The sequence below is a fragment of the Acipenser ruthenus genome, chromosome 2 (genome assembly GCF_902713425.1).
Source record: "Acipenser ruthenus chromosome 2, fAciRut3.2 maternal haplotype, whole genome shotgun sequence".
NCBI classification, from domain to species: Eukaryota; Metazoa; Chordata; class Actinopteri; order Acipenseriformes; family Acipenseridae; genus Acipenser; species Acipenser ruthenus.
Window position 1 is genome coordinate 21,374,188 of NC_081190.1, and position 24,333 is coordinate 21,398,520.

At 36.9% G+C, this 24,333-nt stretch overlaps 1 protein-coding gene across 4 annotated transcripts in view; it reads left to right on the forward strand.

Moving 5' to 3' along the window:
- Nucleotides 1-24,333, forward strand: part of LOC117409398 (adenomatous polyposis coli protein) — a 63,673-nt gene that overhangs the window by 31,754 nt on the left and 7,586 nt on the right. For 2 of the 4 annotated variants that reach the window (XM_034920079.2, XM_034920080.2), the window contains exons 3-15: nucleotides 10,154-10,238; nucleotides 11,871-12,072; nucleotides 14,458-14,566; nucleotides 15,505-15,618; nucleotides 15,756-15,839; nucleotides 17,607-17,714; nucleotides 20,213-20,338; nucleotides 21,472-21,850; nucleotides 22,354-22,449; nucleotides 23,075-23,214; nucleotides 23,312-23,389; nucleotides 23,624-23,740; nucleotides 24,005-24,219. In XM_034920079.2, the coding sequence (XP_034775970.1) occupies nucleotides 10,154-10,238; nucleotides 11,871-12,072; nucleotides 14,458-14,566; nucleotides 15,505-15,618; nucleotides 15,756-15,839; nucleotides 17,607-17,714; nucleotides 20,213-20,338; nucleotides 21,472-21,850; nucleotides 22,354-22,449; nucleotides 23,075-23,214; nucleotides 23,312-23,389; nucleotides 23,624-23,740; nucleotides 24,005-24,219 (1,853 nt within the window). The remainder of the gene's footprint in view (nucleotides 1-10,153; nucleotides 10,239-11,870; nucleotides 12,073-14,457; nucleotides 14,567-15,504; nucleotides 15,619-15,755; nucleotides 15,840-17,606; nucleotides 17,715-20,212; nucleotides 20,339-21,471; nucleotides 21,851-22,353; nucleotides 22,450-23,074; nucleotides 23,215-23,311; nucleotides 23,390-23,623; nucleotides 23,741-24,004; nucleotides 24,220-24,333) is intronic. The other 2 variants (XM_034015390.3, XM_034920081.2) reach the window with 2 other exon arrangements.

Here is a 24,333-nt window from a genome sequence, read left to right on the forward strand (position 1 = left end):
AGGAGAGGCTATTTCCATTATCCAGTTATATCGATCCTGTTGGTTATGTTCTAATTAAATGCATTTGTTGCTGGTTTGCGCACACATGTGCAACCATGTTAATTCCTTTGGCTGTTTTTTAGTATGTGCGTCACAGCAGCTTTTAGGGGTTCTCACAAGAATATTTGTAGACAAACTGATAATTGTATTTTATTTATTTGTATTTATTCTTTTTTAATATTGGCATAAATTGGCAACTACAGTATGCATCCCAAGTATATGGATTAGACAGTTAGGTACTGTATGAGCTTCAATTCTCATTGGTATTAAAAGATGTAAAAATCATTGATCACTTGATGTTCCCACGTGCACCATTTATATTGATTCTGTTTTTAATGAGCTTACCATGGCCCGTGTTGTATACTGTAGTACAAAGAACCTTATGGTTAAAACACTCTGTTTGTTACCCATTGTAGCTAGAGTACAATCACACTTATAAAATATGTCCTTATACTTTTGTATTCTTTATCTGGACATTATGCTTTTGAAAGAGAAAAATAAGTGATAGGGAAGGAGACTATCTGGAGACAAAATACAGCTGAACCTTTGTAATCAACGTTATTAAAGCACGTGCCGCATTTCCTTATGTTTGACAGAACTGTGGTGCTGTATGTCGGAGGTAATCTGCTGCCCTCTGCTGCATTTATGTAAAATAATTAAGCAGAATGTGTGTGAATTAGATAGCTTAAAGTGTTCTGGTTTAAATGCTTTTCTGTTGTGTTTTCCTCTTTCTATCAAGAACTGTGCATGTCTGGCTGTGATACCAGCATACATGATATTAACTATGTCTGTGTTTGGTAAGAGTCTCTGGCGGGCTTAAGCCAATTCATTATTATTATTATTATTATTATATGTTTTTATGTACAGAGTGTACTGTACTCTGGAATGTTAAGTCTCATTTAAGGAGGCTTTATAATCAAAAAATGCACATAAGGGTTAACTATTTGTCATGCTGTAGCTACTGAATAAATACGGGAATCTTGCTAATGCGCGTAATTACGGCAGACCTGTTAACCCAATCAGGAAATGGATTTAATAGGTCTTGCAGATCCTGCCATCCCTATTCAAGATGTTATATCCTGTTAACACAATGAAGCAGGTCATCTTTTGACTCCCAAGGTGGCAGGTTTAATTAGCCAGTTTTTTCCGTAATTATGTAAATCAATATATTTCTGTTTAACTGTTTCATTTCCACTCCATCTGGTGGCTAAACATTTTAATAGAATAAAGCCCAGCTGCAAATCCTTACTAAGTTTGTGGACAAGAATTAATACCCCGAAATGCAATGTACAGTAACCTTTATAAAGCAGGCAATCCGTACTGTACAGCATGGCCAAAAGCAAAGGTGCGCATCCAAACTTTTATCACGGGCCGCATATCCAGAAAACTAGTGTAACCTAATGTGTATAGCGGGCCGCACATTACTAAAGAATAATCAGAGTTTAACCCTTAGCTGCAATATACATAGGCATATAAAGAATTAACACATTTTGCTTCATAAAGTTGAATTAAACTTGCTGAATAACGTTACGTTAACATATTTAATTACACACTGCTTTTTACATATACTTAATGAAAATCTGACATTGAAAAATTAGATTTTTTTTTTTTCCTCAATCCTAAAATTATAGGTGATGTACAATAGATTTACATATTGTATATCCTCTTAAGAAGTGTTTCTGAGTTTTTATATTGTAGTTGGTATGGGCATTCCTTCTCTGGTTCTAATCATAATCTAAGTTATGGTGATTTACTTTTGATGAAATGAAAGCTAACTGTACAGTATATCTTCTGAACAGCTTGCCCAAATTTGCTGAAACCTTTCCACTTTGAGTGTAGGTCAAGGCAGCGTCAAGGGTTCATCTAGTGCTTGCAATTTTTTATGAATAAAGAGAACAAAAGTTTGTGAAAAAAATGTTTATTATTATTATTATTATTATTATTATTATTATTATTATTATTATTATTATTATTATTATCATTATTATTATTATCATTATTACTACTACTATTATTATTGTTACTACTATTATTATTAGTGTGCAGTTATTAAAAATGCTTCTGTGAAAATAAACTGAAGACACAGTTTGGGAAAAAAAGATTGTGCAATTGTAATAATAATCATTAGTCTTTTCCTTGGTAATTGATTTGAATATTTCCAGATATCAAGCAGTTATTAAAAATGCTTCCGGGAAAGTTGCCTTGTAATTGGAGAGCAGATGCAGTGTGTTTTATTATCGAGTTAAAGACATTATTGGCAGATATGTAAAATTGCAGTTTTGTATTATATTTATTTGTTTGCAGTACGGACGGCTTGCTAAATGTCTGTTTCCCAGCTCTCAAAGAAATATAACTCGATGTACCGGACTGTTGTCCCTCTTTATTTTTGACAGTTTAAACTCTGGCAAGTGTACTCCTCTAAATGTGTGTGTTTATTATTTTCCTTTAACTAATCTCGAAAAACATTAATTGCCCGAGCTGTTTGTTTTCTGGTATTTTTTTCAGTTCTTTCTATTTCAATTAAATCAAGTCGCTGTTGGGTAACGCTCCCATGTCTAGCACTACTAGTGAAGTGTTTGTGTGTATATGTGTGTGTATGTATGTATGTGTGTGTGTGTGTGTGTGTGTGTGTATGTATGTGTGTATATATATATATATATATATATATATATATATATTACTGTATGTAGTGTGGAATAACACAATTCACCACTGAAAGCCCAATTTATTCTGCATACTGCAGGCAGGGGCATTATGGGAGTCAACACTTGATACTGTCGACAAGTCCATGGCAGATGGAGGATTGATTTCCTTTACAAAGATTGTAAAAATGTTGGCGCTTACATTACAGCTTATTTTGCAGATCTTTAAGTAATAGTTTAAGCATGTACAGTAATATCAAAGGCTTATTTTAATGTACTGTATAACGTGGCGTATTCCCCATGTGTTTCAAGTCCTGAAGTAAGGGTTTGTTTCTGATAATCCAGTGAAAATGGGCACTGTTTTAAGGCTGTCCTGTTACAGTAAAGGGTTCAAGCAGCGATGCCGAGGTCATCTTGCAGTGAGTGAGAGCTGGAGTGCCCAAGGGGATATCAGGGCAGTGTCATATTAGTTTAATGGAAAGCAGCTGCACCCCCATTGTCTTCCCCTTGCATTAGGCAGATTTTTATTGACTTGGGTGGGATGACAAGCAGCTTCCTGCAAGCAGATTGTGTCGGACACCATTAGAGAATCATGTTTGTGCCTTCTGTTAGGGGGTACTGTGTGCTATTTTGTTTTTTAAACACCAAAATGTCTGGTATCTACATCATTTAATACTGGAATACACATTACCTAAAATCTGAGAATGATGGCTTTTCTGATGAACATGGGCTTTTGTGATGGCAAAAGCTTCATTATGGTAAGAATGATTATGTTACTCAGTGTTGCTGGATTTCAAATTTTGAAGCTACAATTTTATTTTCATTTTTTTATTAAAATTTTTAGTTTGGAATTAGATTGTAAAGTAATGTGACGATAAAATGAATACTCTACGTTCAGAAATTTACAGTGTCACTTGTGTATCCCTCTTCACAAAATAATTGTCTGCTTTGGTAGAATTGTAAGACTATGTTCTATTGGGTATTAATGTATTTATTATTTTTGGTACAGTGCGTTTTTTGTTGTCCAATCAAGTTAGTGACGTCAGATAGGTGGGTCCTTACTCTGTCAGTATTTCCATTGTTATGTACTGTAATGCTGATTAGCATGTACTGTAGGCTAACTGAAGTGTGTGTTGCTTTTTTGTCTTAATCTGTGAGCTTCAACATATTGAAGGAGTGTACCATGGTAGTTTGCAAGACCCAGACCCAGAAAGGTGGTGTTTGTAGTAGGGATGCACCGAATCCAGGTTTTTGGGATTCAGCCGAAATACCGAATTCATCTCAAAAGAAAACGTTTCAACCCGTGTCACCGATCTGAGAGCTATGAGGAAAAAATTACCGTTAGTGACCCGAATCTCCCTGCGAAATAAAACCCATGTTGATTTAAATGCACCGTGTGTGTAACACCTATCAAATAGGCTACAAAATAGCCTATATATAATAAAACACAGCAATTCCCAAATGGTTCAACTTGTATTGGCACATTGCAATAATGTAAAATGTAATTTACTAAAGCATGTTGCTCAACAACGTCTTGCACATCTGACAGTTGTAAAGTTACAAAAAATATATTTTTCTGTGCACCAAGTTTTTATTTTTTATCTCTGTATGATGGAACACATTTCACAAACAAAGCAACAAAGCACAAAAGTCAACAACAGTTTGCTGTATATATTACAGGTTTACTGCATAACTTCATGAAAAGTGAGATGTGACTGTGCTGTGTTGCATACGGGTGGGGGGGGGGGGTATGTTTACATTCATCAGCTGCGTGACGTGTTTAGTGCGTGTGCCACCAGTAATTTAGGGAGTTAGGGAGTTGAGAGCTGCGACCAGAGTTCATCAAACGCACTATACAGTTACATTCAATACAGGATTTGTCTTTTAGTTAAAGAACTGCACACATTGGATGGATGTATTAAAATGGATGTGTGTTTGGGCGGATGAGGATTCGGATTCGGATCACCGAATCCTAAGTATTCAGCCGAATCCGAACCCTGCTCAAAAAGTAGGTATTCGGGCCGAATCCGAAACCGAATCCTGGATTCGGTGCATCCCTAGTTTGTAGTGCCTATGAAGGTTCAAGTAATGTACTGTACTGTAGAGTACCATCTCCTACTGAGCAGGCCCTTTAGAGATAACATTACCATTACTAAAGTAGCAGTCGTCTGTTACAGGAGTGAGCAATTTATTTCACTTTAGCACTAAAACTTTGTGACATCTATACAAAGCCTTTGAACTATTAGTGGATAAAAGCAAGTAAAATATATTAAGCTTTGATGCCTTTTATGTGTGTAGGTTCAGTAAGAAGGAACTAAAACACACCATGGTCTCCAAGTAATTGGATTTCTTTTAAAAGAAAGAACTCTGGGTGACTTCATCACTGAATCTGAAAAAGAACTTGGAAAGAAAAGTCACAGATTAAAGAGCAGGGTAACCTTCTGTGGGAAAATGTAATAGAAGTCACAGCCACATCAAACACTGCTCCGAGCATATTGCAACCGATAACCTTTTTTGTGAAGGTGGCAAGACAGAAGGTCTAAATTCACAAATCCTTCCAACAGTGCTGCAGTTTGATCTATTCACACAGAAAGTTGTGCCCATTGAAATTACTTTATTGTTTTGATTGGTTTGAACTTGTTCACTATGTCAATTATTATTATTATTTATTTCTTAGCAGACGCCCTTATCCAGGGCGACTTACAATCGCAAGCAAATACATTTCAAGTGTTACAATACAAGTAATACAATAAGAGCAAGAAATACAATAACTTTTGTTCAAGCAAAGTACAAGTGTGACAAACCACAATTCAATAATACAGCAGATAATAGTGATAGCTACATCAGGATATGATTAAATAGTGATAGTTACATCAGGATATGATTAAATACAAAGTACTACAGGTTAAACACTTGGCAGATTACAGTATTCTGAAGTACAGGATTAAATGCAGTAAAATAGGGGGCAGATAAGAGCAAAATAAAGCACATTTACATGAAGGGTGATAGTGTCCCAGGATACAAACAGAGGAGTTCTACAGGTGCTGTTTGAAGAGGTGAGTCTTAAGGAGGCGCCGGAATGTGGTCAGGGACTGGGCAGTCCTGACATCTGTAGGAAGGTCATTCCACCACTGCGGAGCAAGGGTGGAGAAGGAGCGGGCTCTGGAGGCAGGGTAGCGTAGCAGAGGTAGAGCTAGTCTTCGAGTGCAGGCGGAGCGGAGAGGTCGAGTGGGGGTGTAGGGAGAGTCCATGGAGGGATACAACCAGATTATTCGCATTACAGCTGTCCACAGAGACCAAAAATATGAAATAAGAAATACATTAGGTGGAAGAAGAAATGTGCTATAAACTACCCATTCATGTGGGTTTCATTTTCTATTTATTTTGGAAATGGGAGTACTACTTTTGTTAAATCTGAGGGGGAGAAAATCTTCTGCTATCCCTGTGTCTTTCAAAATAATATTAAAAGAAAACATTAAAGGAATTCCTGGACTCTGTCTTGGAGGCACTGTAGGTCTGTGTTTAGTGATCAACATCTTATGATGGGCGAAAATAACTTTAAAGAGATAGATTAGTGCATTTGAACATCATCTGAGACTGCAGGAGATCAAATGCAAAAACAAAAGATTAAAGAATTAGCAGAAGTACTTCTGTAGGGTTCATAGCTCTGATTGTGATTCTTTCAGTTGGGGGGACTATTTGATATATCAAATCTTTTTTTTTTTTTTGCTCTCACCTAAAGGCAAAATCTTTCTGTTTTTGTGGCACTGCCTTAAATAACACTTCTGGAGTATTTTTTTCCTTTGAATGTTTAACTTATTCCTTAAGTAATTTGAATACATTTTCTTAGAACTTTTGGCCTCTCTTAAAATTCAGTATTGCCTTTTCATCTTTGAATGTGAAGTCTAGTCGGAATAGTTTCTGGGACATGAACTGTGCAGCAGAAGATTTTTTTTCTTTTACATAAATAGATTGAGCTCTGTTTATTAGCTAAACAGTGGCAGATCTTAACCACTTGACAACCACTGAATGTACCACGTACAATATCCTCGAGTAATGCAAACATTTGTTCTACTCTCCTTTTAAAATGAATTACTTCCTTTTCAAGTAACCTTGATTTGTTCAAATTAATTTCTACAGTGCTTCCCACTCCTGAGTCAGCGCAGGGGTGGTAGCGGTGAGTTGAGTTTCACAATAATAATTGGCCATTCCAAATTGGGAGTAAATAATAAAAATAATTGGCAACTACTAAATTTATAAATAATAATAAAAAAAAAATAGTAAATGAAAATAAACTCCTATTCTGACTCCTATTCAACCATTGCTTACAGCTCATTATTTAACTACCAGTCACAGCTATGAATAAAGTATGAATAATCAGGAATGAAGTTACTCTTAGAGTAACTTAATTATGGTTAAAGTACATGTGTGACAAAGTGGCTGAGTGGCAACAGGTGCAGGAGTGATGCAGTGCGTGAAAGAAGCAGACAGATAATTGTAATCCGGTTTTAAAAATGTTTTTATTGTATTTTTCAGGTCTGGCGACCAAACAATAATTCCCCTGCAATACACACCAATGTGTACAGCACAGGATAAATAACACAGGAAAAGACAGTCCCAAATAATAAACAATATCTGCCCCACAATAATAGAAACACAGTCACCAGTCCTGGGTGCATGCAGTAGTGCTCGTGGTGGGTGATACAAGTTTATATTTGTGACTGGTGAAGTGCTGTCCATTTTATTGCTGGCCCTTGGCGACAGCTCAGGATCTGTGTTAGCCGTCTAGTAATGCATAAGACAAGACAATTACAAGACAAACAAAACACTCATGGTACTTTTTACGTGCAACGGGGTCTCACAGACCAAAGCGAAGGAACAGTTTGTGATTCTCCGTCCCCTTTTATGCTGTCACACACAACCCCTTGGTAAACGAGTGCAACAACCTCTCCAATCTGCGGCTGCCACGTTGTTTCCCTTACGGGTCAATGCGTTATTGCAACAGAGTCTCGCCCCCTTCCTAGCTGGCTGACTTCCCTTGAACCCTGGGAAAGAACTGCCAGCCCATCCAGGGAACTCTGTTCTCGCTGCTTAGCGCCCTCACAGGTCAGGAGGGAGATTTACAAGCAAGAATCATTGTATTTCTGCCACAACATGTTATGTAACATGCTTGGTGGTGGCATTTTTATGATTTTTATCCATAGCCACTCCTATTACCCACTTTCGCTCACTGACCTTGTTTTATTTACGTTGAAACCCTTGCCCCATATGAAAGCAAGCTGCTTCACTTGACCTGTTATGGATGCTAACTGGATGAGAGCTGTCAAACAATTTGAAAGGCTGGTAGTACAGTACAATAGCTATACGTTTCGTAATGTCCACAAATGTGAATCTACAGTCCTGTTAAATATCTTTTCGACTGTATGTACAGTGTCAACTGTAAGAATGGGGGACACATGCACATTCTTCAAGAACCTGCATTGTGAATCATATACAGCAAATTGTACTGATTCCTTCAAGTGAGTCAGGATATGGAGCAGTATCTCTGCTGCAGATTTTTACAGAACTAGCTCTCGCATAAGGTGTTTTTTATTCTTATTCTGTGAAGTGTTACTGTATGATGTTACATATTAAGCCCATAACAGAAACTGGTAGAGACTGTTTCCACTGATACAGTACCACTCAACGGCTGATCATAGTTATCATACACAACTGCCCTAAACTTCATGATTAGTTAACAGTGGCTGGATTAAATGACCCAATTATATTGGTGGTATATTACTGTGCGTTCTGTGATGTTACTGAATGTGTGTCCATGCCCCCCTCCATTAGGCAAATTGGTATATGGATAGTATATTACAGTATACTGTTGACTTGTTGAGTTTTACCACTTCAGTTTGCATTACATTATGCACCAGTAGTTCCTTGTTTGTCAGCTGTCAATGATAGTTCAGTGCCAGGCTGCGGGGGAAGAATTCTTGGATTTATAGCACATGCATAAAAGATCAGACAAGGGCGGACTGGAAATTTATTTCAGTTTTGTAATAGTAATGCAATGTGAAAGAGTGTCTGTCATTCCTTGGGTGTCACTGTGTATCCTGACCATTGCAGTTTCCCAGCCTCTCTTAATAAGGGTACAGTTTCCATTTCAGCATACTTTACTGCAAGTGGAGCAGTCGTAAGTTACTGCTGTGTTCACCTTGTAGCAAGTTGAAAATGCATAACGTCAATAAAAGAAAATGCATATCTGAAAAGGTTAGTAAGGCTGTTGTATTGATTTATCAGCCAGAGGCGGTGCTCTTTTTTTTTTTTTCTTTTTCTTCAGATTTATTTAATTCTGGCTGTGTAGCAGAAAGCCTGGTGTATTCTGCTTTTACCAAGGTGACTGGTGAAAATGTCATTTAATCGCCATTTTATTAATTGGACAGTTGGATGGCATTTCTGTTGATAGTTTATTGCTCCATGTCTCCATGGGTCCTACAGTATGTTGCTAAGTGTGTTTCTTTTCTTAAGCATCTCTTGCTGATACTGTTGTAACCTATTTCAGCTAGAAACTTCATATTTTCATTGTTCTGGAAACTTCTTGGGCAAAATGTAAAAGCACCATTCAGCTGAGACAGCTGCAATATTGGGATCTTATGTCTATCATCCAGAAAACAAAGTCACAGCAATTCTCAATATGGCACCCGAATATGAATGCAGTTTCTGCTGTGTATTAACAGTACACTGAGTTATTGTTTTAATGTTTGGTACACAGCAGTGTTTTAATTTAGCCTACTTTACGTTCAATTACCTGTTTCCCTGCTGGATTGTTTTACCTCTGGCCTTATAATAAAAAAAAATTATTTCATTAATGCAGTGAAACAGATTCAAAACTATCGTCCAAATCGTTCTGTCAGTGTACTATGATCAGGTGGTCCATAGTTATTAACCATTTCACTGCACATTGTTTCAACCTCTGGACATACTGATGATGCAGATCCTTTTTTTCACCCCATATCCATTTTCACATACCCATTTACAAACCATGTGGTCTGATATGACATTGCCCTTGGTTATGCCCCGGGATGCTTTGTTTTTGTTCACAATTTAGCACCAAGCATAGATGCATCATGAAATTAGAGTGCATCGCTGTCTGGGCAAACACTCATGAGGATGTCATCCAAGAGAGGAATGTATTCAGAGGTTTCATTAAAGATATCAATAAGGATGCCATCGGATAAGATTTGTTAGTCGGAATGCAGAATAAATGGTTCTTGTGGGTTAGTGCCAATACTTATATGCAGCCACAGAGCTGGGATTCCTTGTAGAGCAGGAGAACAAAGGGGAGCTGTGCTGGCCATTAGCAGTGGGGCTGGTGTACAGTAGCTGTGTGAATGAGGGCTGCAGAGCAGCATGCAGCTCTGTCTCCTTATACAGCAGCATACAGTATGGTCATAGGGATACTGATTGTGCTCCATTCCCTGCTTCAGGAGGTGCTTAAAGAGTTACAAGGAAGCATTGAAGAAGAATCCATGGGGTCTTCTGGGCAAATTGACCTGTTGGAGCGGCTAAAAGGTAGGGCTTTGAGCTCGTGTTTTTAACCTTTTTATTAGAAATTCTTAACTAATATAATTATTGGGGAGAGGCATTTTCTCGCTCTGTCGGGTTTAATCCAGCTGTTGATGCAAAACTACAGTATCTGATTTGATTGTTTCTGTACATTTCAAGCTATATGGAATACATAGTTCAGGACATGCAGTAAGCAAGAAGACTGTATTTTGTATTATACAGGATGGGTTAATATATTGTTGATGAGTTAAAATCTCACATTTAGTATCTATCTGTCTCGGGTTGAAAGGATACTTTAGCATTTTCACATACAAACCTACTAATTTTTTCGGTGTGCTGTGTTCTGCATCTTCCTACTGTGCATGCATTATCATCTTGCAGCTTTGGTAATGGTTAACATGAACCCCTATTTGAGTTAAATTATACTGCAAGATTCTACTACATTTATTTTCTTTTTAAAAAACAGCAGAACATAAATGGCTGTTATGGGCTTGACTAAAGTACAATAACATAAATGTATGCAAATATTTCAACAGCTATGAGGAATGTAGTGTAATGAATCTAATACAGTAGGAACTTTGGAGAGAAAAACAAGGTTTCTTACAGTTATTCCTGCTCCCCCAAATGTTATCCTTGTGGATGCTGATGTTAGGGTTTTAATGGAAGGATATTGCAGCTATTACTTTTAAATGTTTATAATGAAGCAGCATCATTTCTAGGTTGTGAATTCTTAAATCCAATATCAATTCAATTTATAATGAGTAAAAACATATTATACTATTCCATGACTGCTTACATCTGTGTTACTTTTTTATATCAATTCTTCATTTGGGTTTTAAAGTACATTGTCTTTATTATGTTTTTCTAGCTTTATGTATGTATGTATGTATGTATGTATGTATCTATCTGTCTATCTATCTATCTATCTATCTATCTATGTATTTTTGTTATTTATATTTTAGTTATGGAAATCAATACATTTATTAATTGTGAGGTAATATCACAAGTGTTTTGAACCAAAGTTTTGTTTCTTTGTTGTAAAAAAAGCAGGACCCCAATTGGAAATAGTTTTCTTCTCTGTTTGTCACTTAACCAGGGTTGGGGTCAATTCCTGTTTTTCAATTTCCATTTCCTTCGAAGGTTATTTTAGCAACCATAATAATGGCCATGATTGTTCAACTGCTTTTAATTTGAAGCCAATTTAATTGATTAACAATGACTTCAATTGAAGTCATTTTGTTGCCACTGTGAGAAGCTCATTTTAACAGAATACTGCTCGTTGCATTTTTGATCAGTGATGTGTTGGAATTGATTAAATGGGAATGGGAATTGGAATTGGGAACCAATTTTAAATTGGAAATGAAAAACAGGAATTGGCCTCATTCATGCACTTAACATACAGTATCCTAGTCTTGTTTGATCATGAGTAGTGCTAAAGGGTCTGTGAAACCAGATGATTATTCTCCTCATCCTTGAGTGGTGGAGTATCGGCTTTTGGTTTTACCTGGTGCTGCCGTATGAAGTTTAACCACATTGTCTGATATTATTTTGATTTATCAAGATTCAAATCTACAGGTTCTGTCCCTGTTCAACATTAATAAAAGGAGATACATTGATAAATTCTCAATTTCTCTTCAGAGATGAACTTGGATCCCAGTAATTTTCCTGGGGTCAAACTGAGGCCGAAGGTTTCCTTACGCTCATACGGCAGTCGAGAGGGCTCGGTATCCGGGCGGTCAGGAGAAAGCAGCCCTGTACCCATGGGCTCCCATCCACGAAGGGGATTGGTCAATGGCAGTCGGGAAAGCACTGGGTATCTGGAGGAGTTAGAGAAAGAAAGGTAAACTTTTTATTTTTATCACCATCCTATGTTTAGCTGTCATCATTGATCTCCATGTTGACCACTACTGAAGCTATGTGGGGGTTAGGGACTTTACCACCAATGCTTACTCAAGCTAAGGTTTAGGTTAGAGCTTAGGGGTCACTATGCAGTGAAAAAAGCCATCCACTAGGGGGTCCACTCCTAAATGGCATGCAACCCTGCTGCTGGTATTTAGCTGTATTTGATAGTTTTCCATTTTTCCCACTTTATAATCTCCTTCACCTGTATCTGTTTGTGGGGCTAATTTTCCTGCTGTTTCCTTGTGGAATTCAGAGCCCAGTATGCCAGGTATTTTTAAATCACGAGTGGAAGCACAACTCTAGTTAGTTTGTGCACATAATTGTTTATTGATTTGAGCTCTAGAGAAGCTATGTTAAAACGGGGCAACCAAGTGGCAGAATACAAAATTATAATAACACAATAAAACAATAATAATAATCAGGATTAGGTTCTACTATTTATATTTAAATCAGTGATTTAATAGATAGAATGTTGTAATGTTAAAATAAGCTTTTTGTCAATTCCCTAATTAACCTCTTCAGATTCTTTATTAAAATAACATATGTTGGTATGCATTTCGACAGTGCATTTTTTTCAAAAATAAAGTTAATCCAATGTAAACGGAAGCCTATTCAGCAGATACAGAATGAATGTAAGTTGGCTGTACACAGGAGGAGCGTTTGATGTTCTGCAACGTCAGAGTGGTATGTTTCCTCTGCGGCACTGTGTAATGATGGGTAATTGATTCTACCGCTGTATCTAAGGTCATCATTGCCTGATCAGTATTCAGTGCAGCTAGAGTAAAGTGTCTGCAATATAGTGAATAGGTTCCTTTTAATAAATATAACAGAGGTTAGGAGTATATTTTTATGTTTTTGTAACTGCCATCATTTTTTCAACTGATCATATGTACATTACAAATGTATAGAAAATGAATGGTGTTAAATATAAAAATGTAAAGTACAACCGAGACCAACCACACAATTCCTCAGTTTGAAGGAAATTGCCCTTCTGTTTGTCTATTCATTTCTGTATGGCTTTTTAATTATAGAATATCTCTGAAGTATATATAGATTTGTGTAACTGTAGAAGATTTCACTAGCATTGTGTCAAGGAATACATTTCTATGCTTGCAGCTGGCACGTCCTCATGTTATAAGTTAGCGATTAAAAGGGCCTGAGGTTTACATGATAGCAGAGCTGCTGATTTACTGTGTACTGTAGTGTTGCGGTCATGCCCCTTCACTTACTTGTGTCCCACTTATAGTAGCTGTACAAGCAGAACCCCACTAGAAATAAGGAGACCCATATCCCAGGGCATTCATTTGTAATTATTAAAGGATCAAAGAGAATACATAGGTACCTGTGTGGTTTTTTTTTTTTTTTTTTTTTTTTTTTAAATTAACAAATACATAAACATAAAATATATACTTTAAAAAGCTACATAAATGTTTCTGTATTGGCTCCTGCAAAATCATATTAAACTGTGCAGTAATAACTGCTTCATTAAACACATTTCGCAGCTGTGCAAGACTTTTGTTTTGTTTTTTGCTGCAGTCTTCTTTCTCCACCCCCTCAGCCCCCAGAAAAAAAAAGAAATATACTTTTTCCATGCTCGACGCTTATAGTGGATTGCCTGAAGCACTAGAATGAAGGTTGTTCCTCTGCTGTTGAGAATCATTCATGTGTGTGCAAACGACATTTGTACCAGTCTTGTCATCCTGAATAGGCACGTGCCAGTCTCCCTTATCATCTGACCTCATCTCTGGTTGTCCACTAATTCAGTGCATGGCTCTGGGCATAAACTGAAAAATCTGAACCTACCAGAAATAGTGGGATCCTGCTTTTAACATTTTGTTTACCTCTGGTATGCAAAAAAAAGAAAAATGCTAAAATAGCCTCTTTTAATGTATCCTTAGGCATTTTAAACTTGTTTTTTTGTTGAATTATAAGGATTAAATCAGGGAGAGGTGGATAAGAAGCAGCCACGTTCCTTTATCCCTGTACTCTGCAGTAGAGATGTTAATATTATTGAGTTTAAACATTTTCCAAGTAGTACCCTTTTTTATCGAGTCTTTTTCACTTATATTTTTAATGACTCCACTGTATGAGGGATTTTGTTTTTCAGATGATTGTTTTGTGAACAGTGTTTGTGAGCTTTATCTAAACTGAAATGGTAAGGAAGCATTCACCAGACTGGTTTTGCTGTTTTAGAAAATGGTTACAGTATTGCAAAGACTATTTGTGTAGTTGTGCAGGTAATGTTTTTTTTTTTAAGATGTACATTAAATACAGCTTGTTATTTTACTTTTATCATGAATGCCCCTTCTGTTTTTTTTTTTAGGTCTTTGTTACTTGCTGAACTGGAGAAGGAAGAGAAGGAAAAAGACTGGTATTATGCACAACTTCAGAATCTCACAAAGAGGATTGACAGCTTTCCTCTCACTGAGAATGTAAGTAGCTGTGACCAGTTTTTTTTTCAGGTTCTGTGTTGTCACGTAGATGTATTTCTACAGATCTGTCTTAAGCAGAGAGTCCAGGGGTCTTGGATTGGTTTGCTGCTTCTGAGCATTTTTGCATGGTGAAAATGAAAAGCCCAAGTTGGTTTGCTTTGATCCCATGTTACAAAATGCAGAGGCATTCAAGCAAGTAGGTGTCTTTGGTGTTGAAGGCGAGGGATTCTGTTTATGTATTTTGTAAAGAAATGTCTTGGAAGAACCCAAAGGCAGGCATTTCTATAACCTATATAGTGCCTTTTCTGAATGTTCTGAATCTCAGCCCAGTTGACAAACAGCAAGGCACAGCATTTTTCTGCTTTGTTATGTCAAGTTTGTCAAATGTGTTTTAGTAGTGTGATGGTTGTCTATAATGATTTTCATCGCAATACAATAATGACTTTGTAATTGTGCCAGCAAGCAACATATGGGTAACCCTTGAGAACTGTTTCTATTAAAGGGAGTGTCTATTAAAACTTGTTTTCTATTACATTTGTAGATTTGAAACCATCAACGGTGTTAGTGCCATCAAACAACATTCAATATTTATAACATTAAGCTTCTCATGTGGCATTGTATTGCAATTGCTTTGATATACTTTCCGTGTACCTCGGGTCTTTAATTGTTGAATGAACTGGACATAATATACTCACTTGCACTTTTCTAGAAACTTAGATGTAACCAGAGAATCAAAAGCAGAAATATCACAGAGAACCAGCATTCATATGAAAAGTTTGATTTCACTGAGCAGTTGATTAATCACCCATTGTATCTGAATACATGCAAATTATATTTTGATATTGCAGGGAAAGCATACCGTACATAGGACAGTAACATTTTAATTCAAAGTAAATTCTAATTATTTCTATAATACTAAAACACTTTTGTGTCTACAGTTTTCTCTGCAGACAGACATGACAAGAAGGCAACTGGAATATGAAGCAAGGCAGATCAGAGCTGCAATGGAGGAGCAACTTGGGACATGCCAGGACATGGAGAAACGGGCACAGGTAACTTCACATGGCTCTGCATTCTGATATTAGAATTTTCCATATTTTGTATTCTAAATTATTCTGTAGAATATTTTAATGAAAGGTCAATAGAATATCTTGTTTTTTATTTACATTTTTGTATTTATCTGTTTCAGGCAAGAGTGACTAGAATTCAGCAAATAGAGAAAGACATGCTTCGCATTCGACAGCACTTACAGGCTCAGACAGCAGAATCAGAGGTGGGTATTAAGTGTTTACATGTCAATGGCAGAATGAATCTGAGATCTGTGTTGTAAAACAGGACGCTGCAGTACAAACTAAGCATTTGTGTGGGAGCCAGACATTATATTCATTGTGTTATGGAAAGAACATCTGTTTTCTAATAAAACTCTATTAGCGCATTTATAAATACATATATAATATATAGAATGTATGTAGTTGATCATTAATCAACTAGTAGCAGTTAAGCAATTCAAACCCAATATTCCCATTGACTTAACATCATCATATTTTATAATTGCATAGAATTGATAGGTATGAATACTGTATTTCTGTAGCTGGATACTTGATTGTGCACTAAACCAGTTCTACCCCAAATCCGGCTGGAATATAACAGTATAGTGGAGAGTTTATCACCTTATGTGCATAATACATTCAGTACCCCAAACCGAGACTGACCATGGATGAATTCGACACTGGGCTGCTAGGCTAGGTGAATTGGACCGTTTGGAATTTGGTTCCAGCGTCGCTGCAGCAGTGTAATAGTGGTTCACCCCTTAGTGTACATTGATTGGGCCCCTTGGAAAATGTTGGATCACCAGTTAAAATAGATTAACTATATAGATCAACTAAAATAGATTCAGCTAGTTGGTTTGGTCACAGTTTAAGCATCCACACAGGTTTTTAGAAAAAAAAAAAAAAAAAAAAAAACTCTTCCTGGTACTGGATTTTAATGTTAAGTGTTCACACTTTATTTGTTCAAAATGTTTTACCAGGATAATGCCATCATTTAAAAATGTGTCCTGGGAATTGTGACGTTTTTATAAATGGGTCCCTTTTTTTGTTTTGTTTAGGTTAATGGAATTTAATTGTATGTACTATATAATGCAGGGTAAAGAAATGTACATCCGTATGATTACATCTGACTGTTACTACTTTGTTTCCCACTGGCAATAAATGATTGGTGCCTGCTGGTTATTTAAAATTTTTTTTGCATCTCAGTTATTTGGCCCCATTTCTGTTAATCTGTGCAGAGTTTGTTTCTGTAAAGCTGTGTTCCCAGGATGAATGGTTCATCTGTTAAAAAATAAAATACAAAAAATAAAAAACCCTGGGAGGGGCACATTAAGGCATGTCTGCATCTGCTACCTGAATAGGCTAATTGACTCAAGAGCATCCTCTCCAAGTCTAGTTGCTTTTTACTAAATCAAAATGCATGGTTTCATACAGATGCATCCACTTTATATTGTACTGTTTGATATTGAAGAAGAATATACTGTATATATTTGTTCGCTTCTGATTGTTTAACCTGCATATTAGAGTTTTTATTTCTATGCAACCATATGCTGTGTGAGTAGCTTTATCTTCTATAAATAACAGCTCGAGTGCTCTACATCTGCCTGAAGAGATGTTGCTGCATCATGTGACTGAGTGCACAGGCAGCAGCTTTGTGAATCCCTTCTCTTGCATTATAATTCAAATCCTTTCTTTAAAAGGGCGCTCAGAGAAAGGGGAGGACGTTTTTTTCTCTCTCAAAACGAAGCTTGCCGTCATAATGATAGCAAAACATCACTGCAAAATGTACTGTTTTTGTCTTGTTTTTCCCCTTTCTGTGATGGATCAGCTTGAGCAGCTGATTATTTAGGTCAGATGGGGAATAAGGCACAAAGAGAACAGATGCTTTCGCAAATTACCACACCAGTAGCACTCTCGTATCAGACAGAATCCGCCTGATGCTGATGCCATGCAGAGTTCCTTACTGAATGCTGAAGTTGTTGTTTTAACAGAAGACATCGCAGAGCAAGCATGATCCACCTTCACGTGATGCAGAAAGACAGAATGAGGGAGGACAGGCAGCTGCAGAGTTGGGCATGGGTACCACAGGGTGTGGTCAGGTAGGAATATTTACAATCTGCCTTTTGTTTTGTGTTTTTTTTTTTTTTAAATTTATTACATGATTAATGGTACACTGGTAGGTTAATAGATACATGTGAATGCTGCAGGGTAACTTGGCTGCTTAGCAACAAGCCAGGATGATCCGATGTATTCCTACAGTCCTTCATTCCCTTGTTCGCTGTGTTTTTTTTGTTTGCTTTTATTGTTTGCAAAATGACTAATTTTAGCTTTGAGTTCTCTAAATGACAAATGCTAAGCAGTAAGTTGATAGTTGTTCCCTTTCCTTAATCAGATCCTGGCATGGTAAACCTCCAGCATGCTGAGGTTCTATAAAATTTATTTTGTGAGTTAACATGTGTTTACTAATATATCGATTTTAATGTTTTAACAAATGGTAAACGTTTAAAATATATAATTTTATATATTTAATGTGGCTTACATTTTAAGACCTCGAATGAACTTGCCTGCAACCAATATTATCTACCACCGCTGCCATAACACTGGTGGTCTTTTAGACATTGCTATTTAGGCTGTTTTGAAATAACACCTTTGAAGTGGTCAGAAACCTGTTCAGGGATTTATTTTATTTTTTTAATTGGCAAGTCAAGGGCTATGATCATACTCGTACATATTTTAATATGCTGCATTATATTTTATGTTCGTCGAGCATTTAGCACAAAAACAATCGCTGTGAAATTAGCCCTATTTCTGAAAAATGATCAAAAAGCAAAAGAAATGATAAATTAAACCTGAATGAGGTGATTTATCCGACTGTTAGTGACACATGTGATGTACAGTGTTTGGCATCAAGAAGGCCACAGAGCTAAGCATATTAAATAGGCTTTGTAGCTGGAGTAAAATTGTCTTGAAAATCACAGAGATTATTTTAATTTGTCCCCTGTATGTATGTGTGTATATATTTATATATATATATATATATATATATATATATATATATATATATATATATATATACCGGATTCAACACCCAGGGGGCGTAATGTTGCCGTTAAGACAAAAGTGTGTGGTGGGGGGGGATTGCAGGCATTAACATTAGGTAGATAGATTACGTTAACAATTAGGCATGCTTAAAATTCAAAGGTAGAGCGCAGCACACAGTCATGCTAAAGAATCAACAAGTGCAGTCAACAGATTTATTGACTGGTGAAATACAATTCATAGTTGCTGCAGTATGTCCACTGTTTTGTCATTTCAAATATTCACAAAACAAGCTTTAAAGCTGCAGTGTCCCATGCAAAACCACATCATGAAAAACCACGTTTGTAGGTGAAAAACGCTAAAATAAAAGTGGCTACTTTTAAAAATATATATAAACACGTGAAATTTTCGGTCCACTAAAATAAATGGCTTTACATAATCTCTGTAAGTAAGCAATTGGAGTGTCCAGTGTGAAAACACAACACGAAATAACACATTAACATAGCATCCAAAGTAGTGCTATAGCATTAAAATGTTCAATACAAAAAATGCCTGTTTACAAGATCTTGCAGCATCTAAAAAAATTAATATATATGAATTGTAGCGTAACAGGAAAGTGTAATCAATCAGACTGTGGAGTCTGTATCATCTGATCTGAAACCATCGAACTCTGTCATCTGAACCTACATCATTGATGATGTAAGCAATTGTTGAATCATTAATGCACAGAGCAACTGCTTCTAGGCAGTTTTTTCTATTCACATGAGTTGTAAAATGTTACTTTCAGGTAAAAGGTGTGGGGGGGGGGGGGGGGGGTGATCGTTCAAACCATGGTGTTGACTTGGCAGAATCCTTTACGTGGATCTACTTTTAATTGCAGCATAACAAGAGATATGTTTTATAGATCATACTCTTCAGTAAACTACAATATATTAAAGAAGTTGACTGGTAAATGTGATTCAGTAGTAGACTGTCATCCCATTAAACCTGTTTGGCATCAGAAACCTGTTTGGCATCAGTGTTCTGTTGTAAGATTACTCTAGTTCAGCCTTGCCCTGTGAAGCATCACTTTTAAATGCTGCATCACTTTTAAATGCTGCATCACCCTATCAAATCAGAACTCTAGCAGGATATCGATTACTGTAAATGGCCATTTGTTTCCCCCCTTCCAAGCTTATTCTGTCATGCACAGCATCTCAGCATGTCTTTCTCACTCCATTTGCTCAAATTTAATAGAACACTGTTGCTCCGTCAGAGAATCTTCCTTGTGCACATATTTAGAGGGTTTTTATGGTGTGTAAATGTCCATGTTTTATTTTTTGACCAAAGGTGGTAAGGCTGTGCCTAGTTTTCCTGAACTCGGCTAGTTATGTAACTAGATGCTAATCTTGGTGCCAAAGAAAACATGGTAACAGATCCACAAAATGTGACGCGTGCAACCTATAAGCTAGAGGCTAGCTTGCAAACAAATGACACAATCGCTCATTTGTTTTTAATGCACATTTTATTAAATATTTGTAACATTCTTTCTTTTTGTGTTCCGCTTTTGTCTTTATAGGGTTCAGGTGTCCGAATGGATCATGAGACAGCCAGTGATATGAGCTGTAGTAGTAGTAGTTATTCTGTCCCTCGAAGACTGACAAGTCACCTGGGTACCAAGGTAACCGAAGATTCCAAGCCCCAGGTTGCTACACTGCATTTTTACTAATAAATTAATTATAACAGTGCTTTGGCTGTTTTCTTATAGATAGACTTACTAACAAACAACACAACTGCATGCTTAAATACATTTAAAATATACACAAACCTAAACTAAAAATAAACATATTACACTTAAGTTAAAACTTAACATTTCTGTAGCATAATTTAGATTTTAAATAGTTTCAAAATCTTTGTGATCTGGTCAACAATTCAAAATCAACAGTAGAAGACCTTGAAGACCAATTTTCTGGTACTAGCTTAACCCTTTGCGGTCCATTGTCGGACTGGGTCCGACATTGCAATTATTCCTCACAGGTCCTTTGTCGGACTGGGTCTGACATCATTATAGCAACGCAATAAACGTGTGTTTAGTCGTTTTTCCTCCGGAAAAAGCCGAAAAAAACATTCAATTGCCGAGTGGGAGCGACAGGAGCCGAGACAAGTCGAAAAAAAAAAAAAAAAAAAGGGCGTATCTCATGAATAGTCATACATGGTATCAGGTATTAGATAACGGGGGAGGTCGTAAGTAAACAAGTTGGCTGACTGAATCAGCGCACAGAAAACACGGACATTTGCAGAGCTTTTTTGAGATGTTATAGTAATAAAATAATGACTTGTATCGCATTATTGAGGAGTTTGGCGATAAAACGAGTGATCCGGAGATGATCGATCGGTATGTACGACTATTATTATTATTATTTATTTCTTACATAGGTGAACGCTATAGCAAACGAAAGGGTGGGGCGGGGCTGGAGATGCCTAGTGAGTGCTTTGTTGATATGCAGGGCCATTTAAACCCGTTTGACTGTGAAAAAAAATACTTATAAACAGTGCGTATAAAATTAACTGCTCGTGTGAAAATTAATTAGACCTGGCGTGCCTGACGCGCAATTAACCGCAAAGGGTTAATCACTGTAAAAATAAAAAAAAACCTTTAGAAATCTCCCTTTTTAAAAATAAAAAGAAAGTTAAGCACTGATGTACAGTTTACGTGGTTCAAGCTGAACAGACAAACTAACTGGACTCAAATGTTTGTGAATATGAATTGTAATTTTTAAATTTGAGCCACAATTTGCAATTGTGTTTACTTATGTATGCTCTTTATTCTGACCATAGGTGGAAATGGTGTATTCACTGTTGTCAATGCTTGGTACCCACGATAAGGACGATATGTCCCGCACTTTGCTAGCGATGTCTAGCTCCCAGGACAGTTGTATAGCAATGCGGCAGTCAGGGTGCCTTCCTCTGCTGATCCAGCTGTTGCATGGAAATGATAAAGACTCTGTGCTGTTGGGCAATTCCCGTGGAAGCAAGGAGGCCCGTGCAAGGGCAAGTGCAGCACTACACAATATCATCCACTCGCAACCAGACGACAAACGTGGAAGGCGAGAAATACGTGTGCTTCACCTGCTGGAACAGATTCGTGCTTATTGTGAAACATGCTGGGAATGGCAAGAGGCACATGAACGAGGTGTAGATCAGGACAAAAACCCAAGTAAGCTTTTTCAAATAGTGCCAGAACTAGACTAGTACGTGTTTTAGATGGTTCCTGCTTAGGCAGTTATTGAATCCTGGTCGAAGGAATTATAAACAGTGGAAAAAGTTGTAACAGCGCTTACCCTATGAACCTGTATTGGTATAAAATGCTTTAATCCATACTGCAATGTTATGTAAAACATCATGAAGATGACATTTGAATCCACTTATAACTTGTGCTGCTCTCACTGCTGAAATACTATATTGTAAGCACTTGTAAAAAATAAAGTTGTTCATGGAAACTGTGGTTTAACTAACATTTTTGCCAAAATCCATATAAATGCAGGCCCAACAATTGGGCCCCAATTTCAGATGTCATTATCCCACCAATAGAACACTTTAAAACAGTGAGTTTTCGGCATCTTTAATAATGAATAACAGAAATTGCACATGTGAAACAATTTTGCTGCTTAAGCATTTTATTTGTTGATTTTGTATTTTTCTTTTTTATATGTATTCCAGTGCCATCACCAGTGGAGCATCAGATCTGCCCTGCTGTATGCGTGCTTATGAAACTCTCATTTGATGAAGAACACAGGCATGCTATGAATGAACTTGGTAAGAACCTTATTTATCATCCCCAGCTGATGATGCAATACCCCTTGGCAACGAATATAGTGTAGGGGCCTGTATGTACATCTCGCAGATTGTGATAAAACTTGGTTCAGATGGTTTTTTGCACATGTTTTTGAGAGTATCAGAATTTGGGGATATAAGGAGGTGCCTGTCCATCTGTTTCTATGCATGGCCCACTTCGATTTTACATACCTATGTAACTGGTTATACAGCTGTGATATTGAGAGCATCACAACCTGGTGGAAAATGGAGGACCTTGTCTGTACAAAAACTTCACTTGCGTTTTAATGTGTACATGCAGGTCATGATGGTCTTTTTTTTTTTGACATACTTGTTAATTGCTGTAGTAGAGCTAGCTAAAGGCATCGTTTTATTTCCTAAATATTGTTTTAAACTGTTAAGATAATATTACAATGTTTGCATTTTATTCTGTGTAAATGTATTAATTGCTACACAACCACAGTGAATCTTAATGTTAAGTGTATTCTAAAAAACAATTGTTCCACACCGATAATTACACAATCAGCAAGTTGTATTAGGAAAGAAATACAACATGACATTTTTACTACTATTTCCTGTTTGTTAATTGGTTGTTTTTACATTTCAGGAGGATTGCAGGCTATAGGAGAGTTGTTGCAGGTAGACTGTGAAATGTATGGACTTACCAATGACCACTACAGTGTTACTCTGAGGCGTTATGCAGGAATGGCTCTTACAAACTTAACATTTGGGGATGTTGCAAATAAGGTAGGTACACAAATACTGGCAGCACTTTTAATCTTTTGCTTTTTTTTTTCTCATGTTCAGTAAAATATTCACTACTATATTTGGTTCAATTGAACAGGCAACTTTGTGTTCGATGCAAGGCTGTATGAGGGCAATGGTGGCACAACTGAAATCCGAAAGTGAAGATTTACAGCAGGTATTGTGTTGACTTTGTTCACTTTGTCATATAATAATGGAATGCATCATTTTCCCATCAAGTTATTTGAGGGCTTTCACTATCTGCACCTGAAAAAGGTAGTGCACTTTTTATGTATTGAGTCAAATGAAGTGCATCCATATTCTATGTATATATATATATGTGTGTGTGTGTGTATATATGTATGTTTAATCTCAGTGTAAATGCTTTTATGTATGTTGTTTACATTTGCAGGTAATTGCAAGTGTTTTGAGGAATTTGTCTTGGCGTGCTGATGTTAATAGTAAAAAGACTCTGCGTGAAGTAGGAAGTGTGAAAGCACTAATGGAATGTGCTCTGGAAGTGAAGAAGGTGAGTTGTGTGCGTTTTAGTATTATCCCAATTTAAGAGAGTCCAGGCCAGTGTTGTTCAGAGTGATTTTGTGTGGCCACATCAGATCCCTACTAACCCTGCAGTAGACCCTCACCTGGCTCCTTTTAATGGTGTTGATATTGGTAACGGCTGTGCTGCTTTTATTAACCCCATTTAACTTCTGTGGTCATTTTGCAAAGGAATGTATTTTGGTACAAATTTTAAATTGTTCTGCATACTTATTTTCTTTATTTTCTTTTCAAGGAATCTACCCTTAAAAGTGTACTGAGTGCCCTCTGGAACTTGTCGGCACACTGCACCGAGAACAAGGCAGACATCTGCGCTGTGGATGGTGCATTGGCCTTTTTAGTTAGCACTTTAACCTACAGAAGTCAAACCAACACTTTAGCCATCATCGAAAGTGGGGGAGGCATATTGCGAAATGTGTCCAGTCTCATTGCTACAAATGAAGATCATAGGTATGCACCAGTGTCTTTATTCCAGTAAACCAAAATAGGATGTTCTCTGCCTTAAATACTAGAATGGTCTTTCAGTGGTGCAGCCTTTACCTGATTGATTACAGAGAATATAAA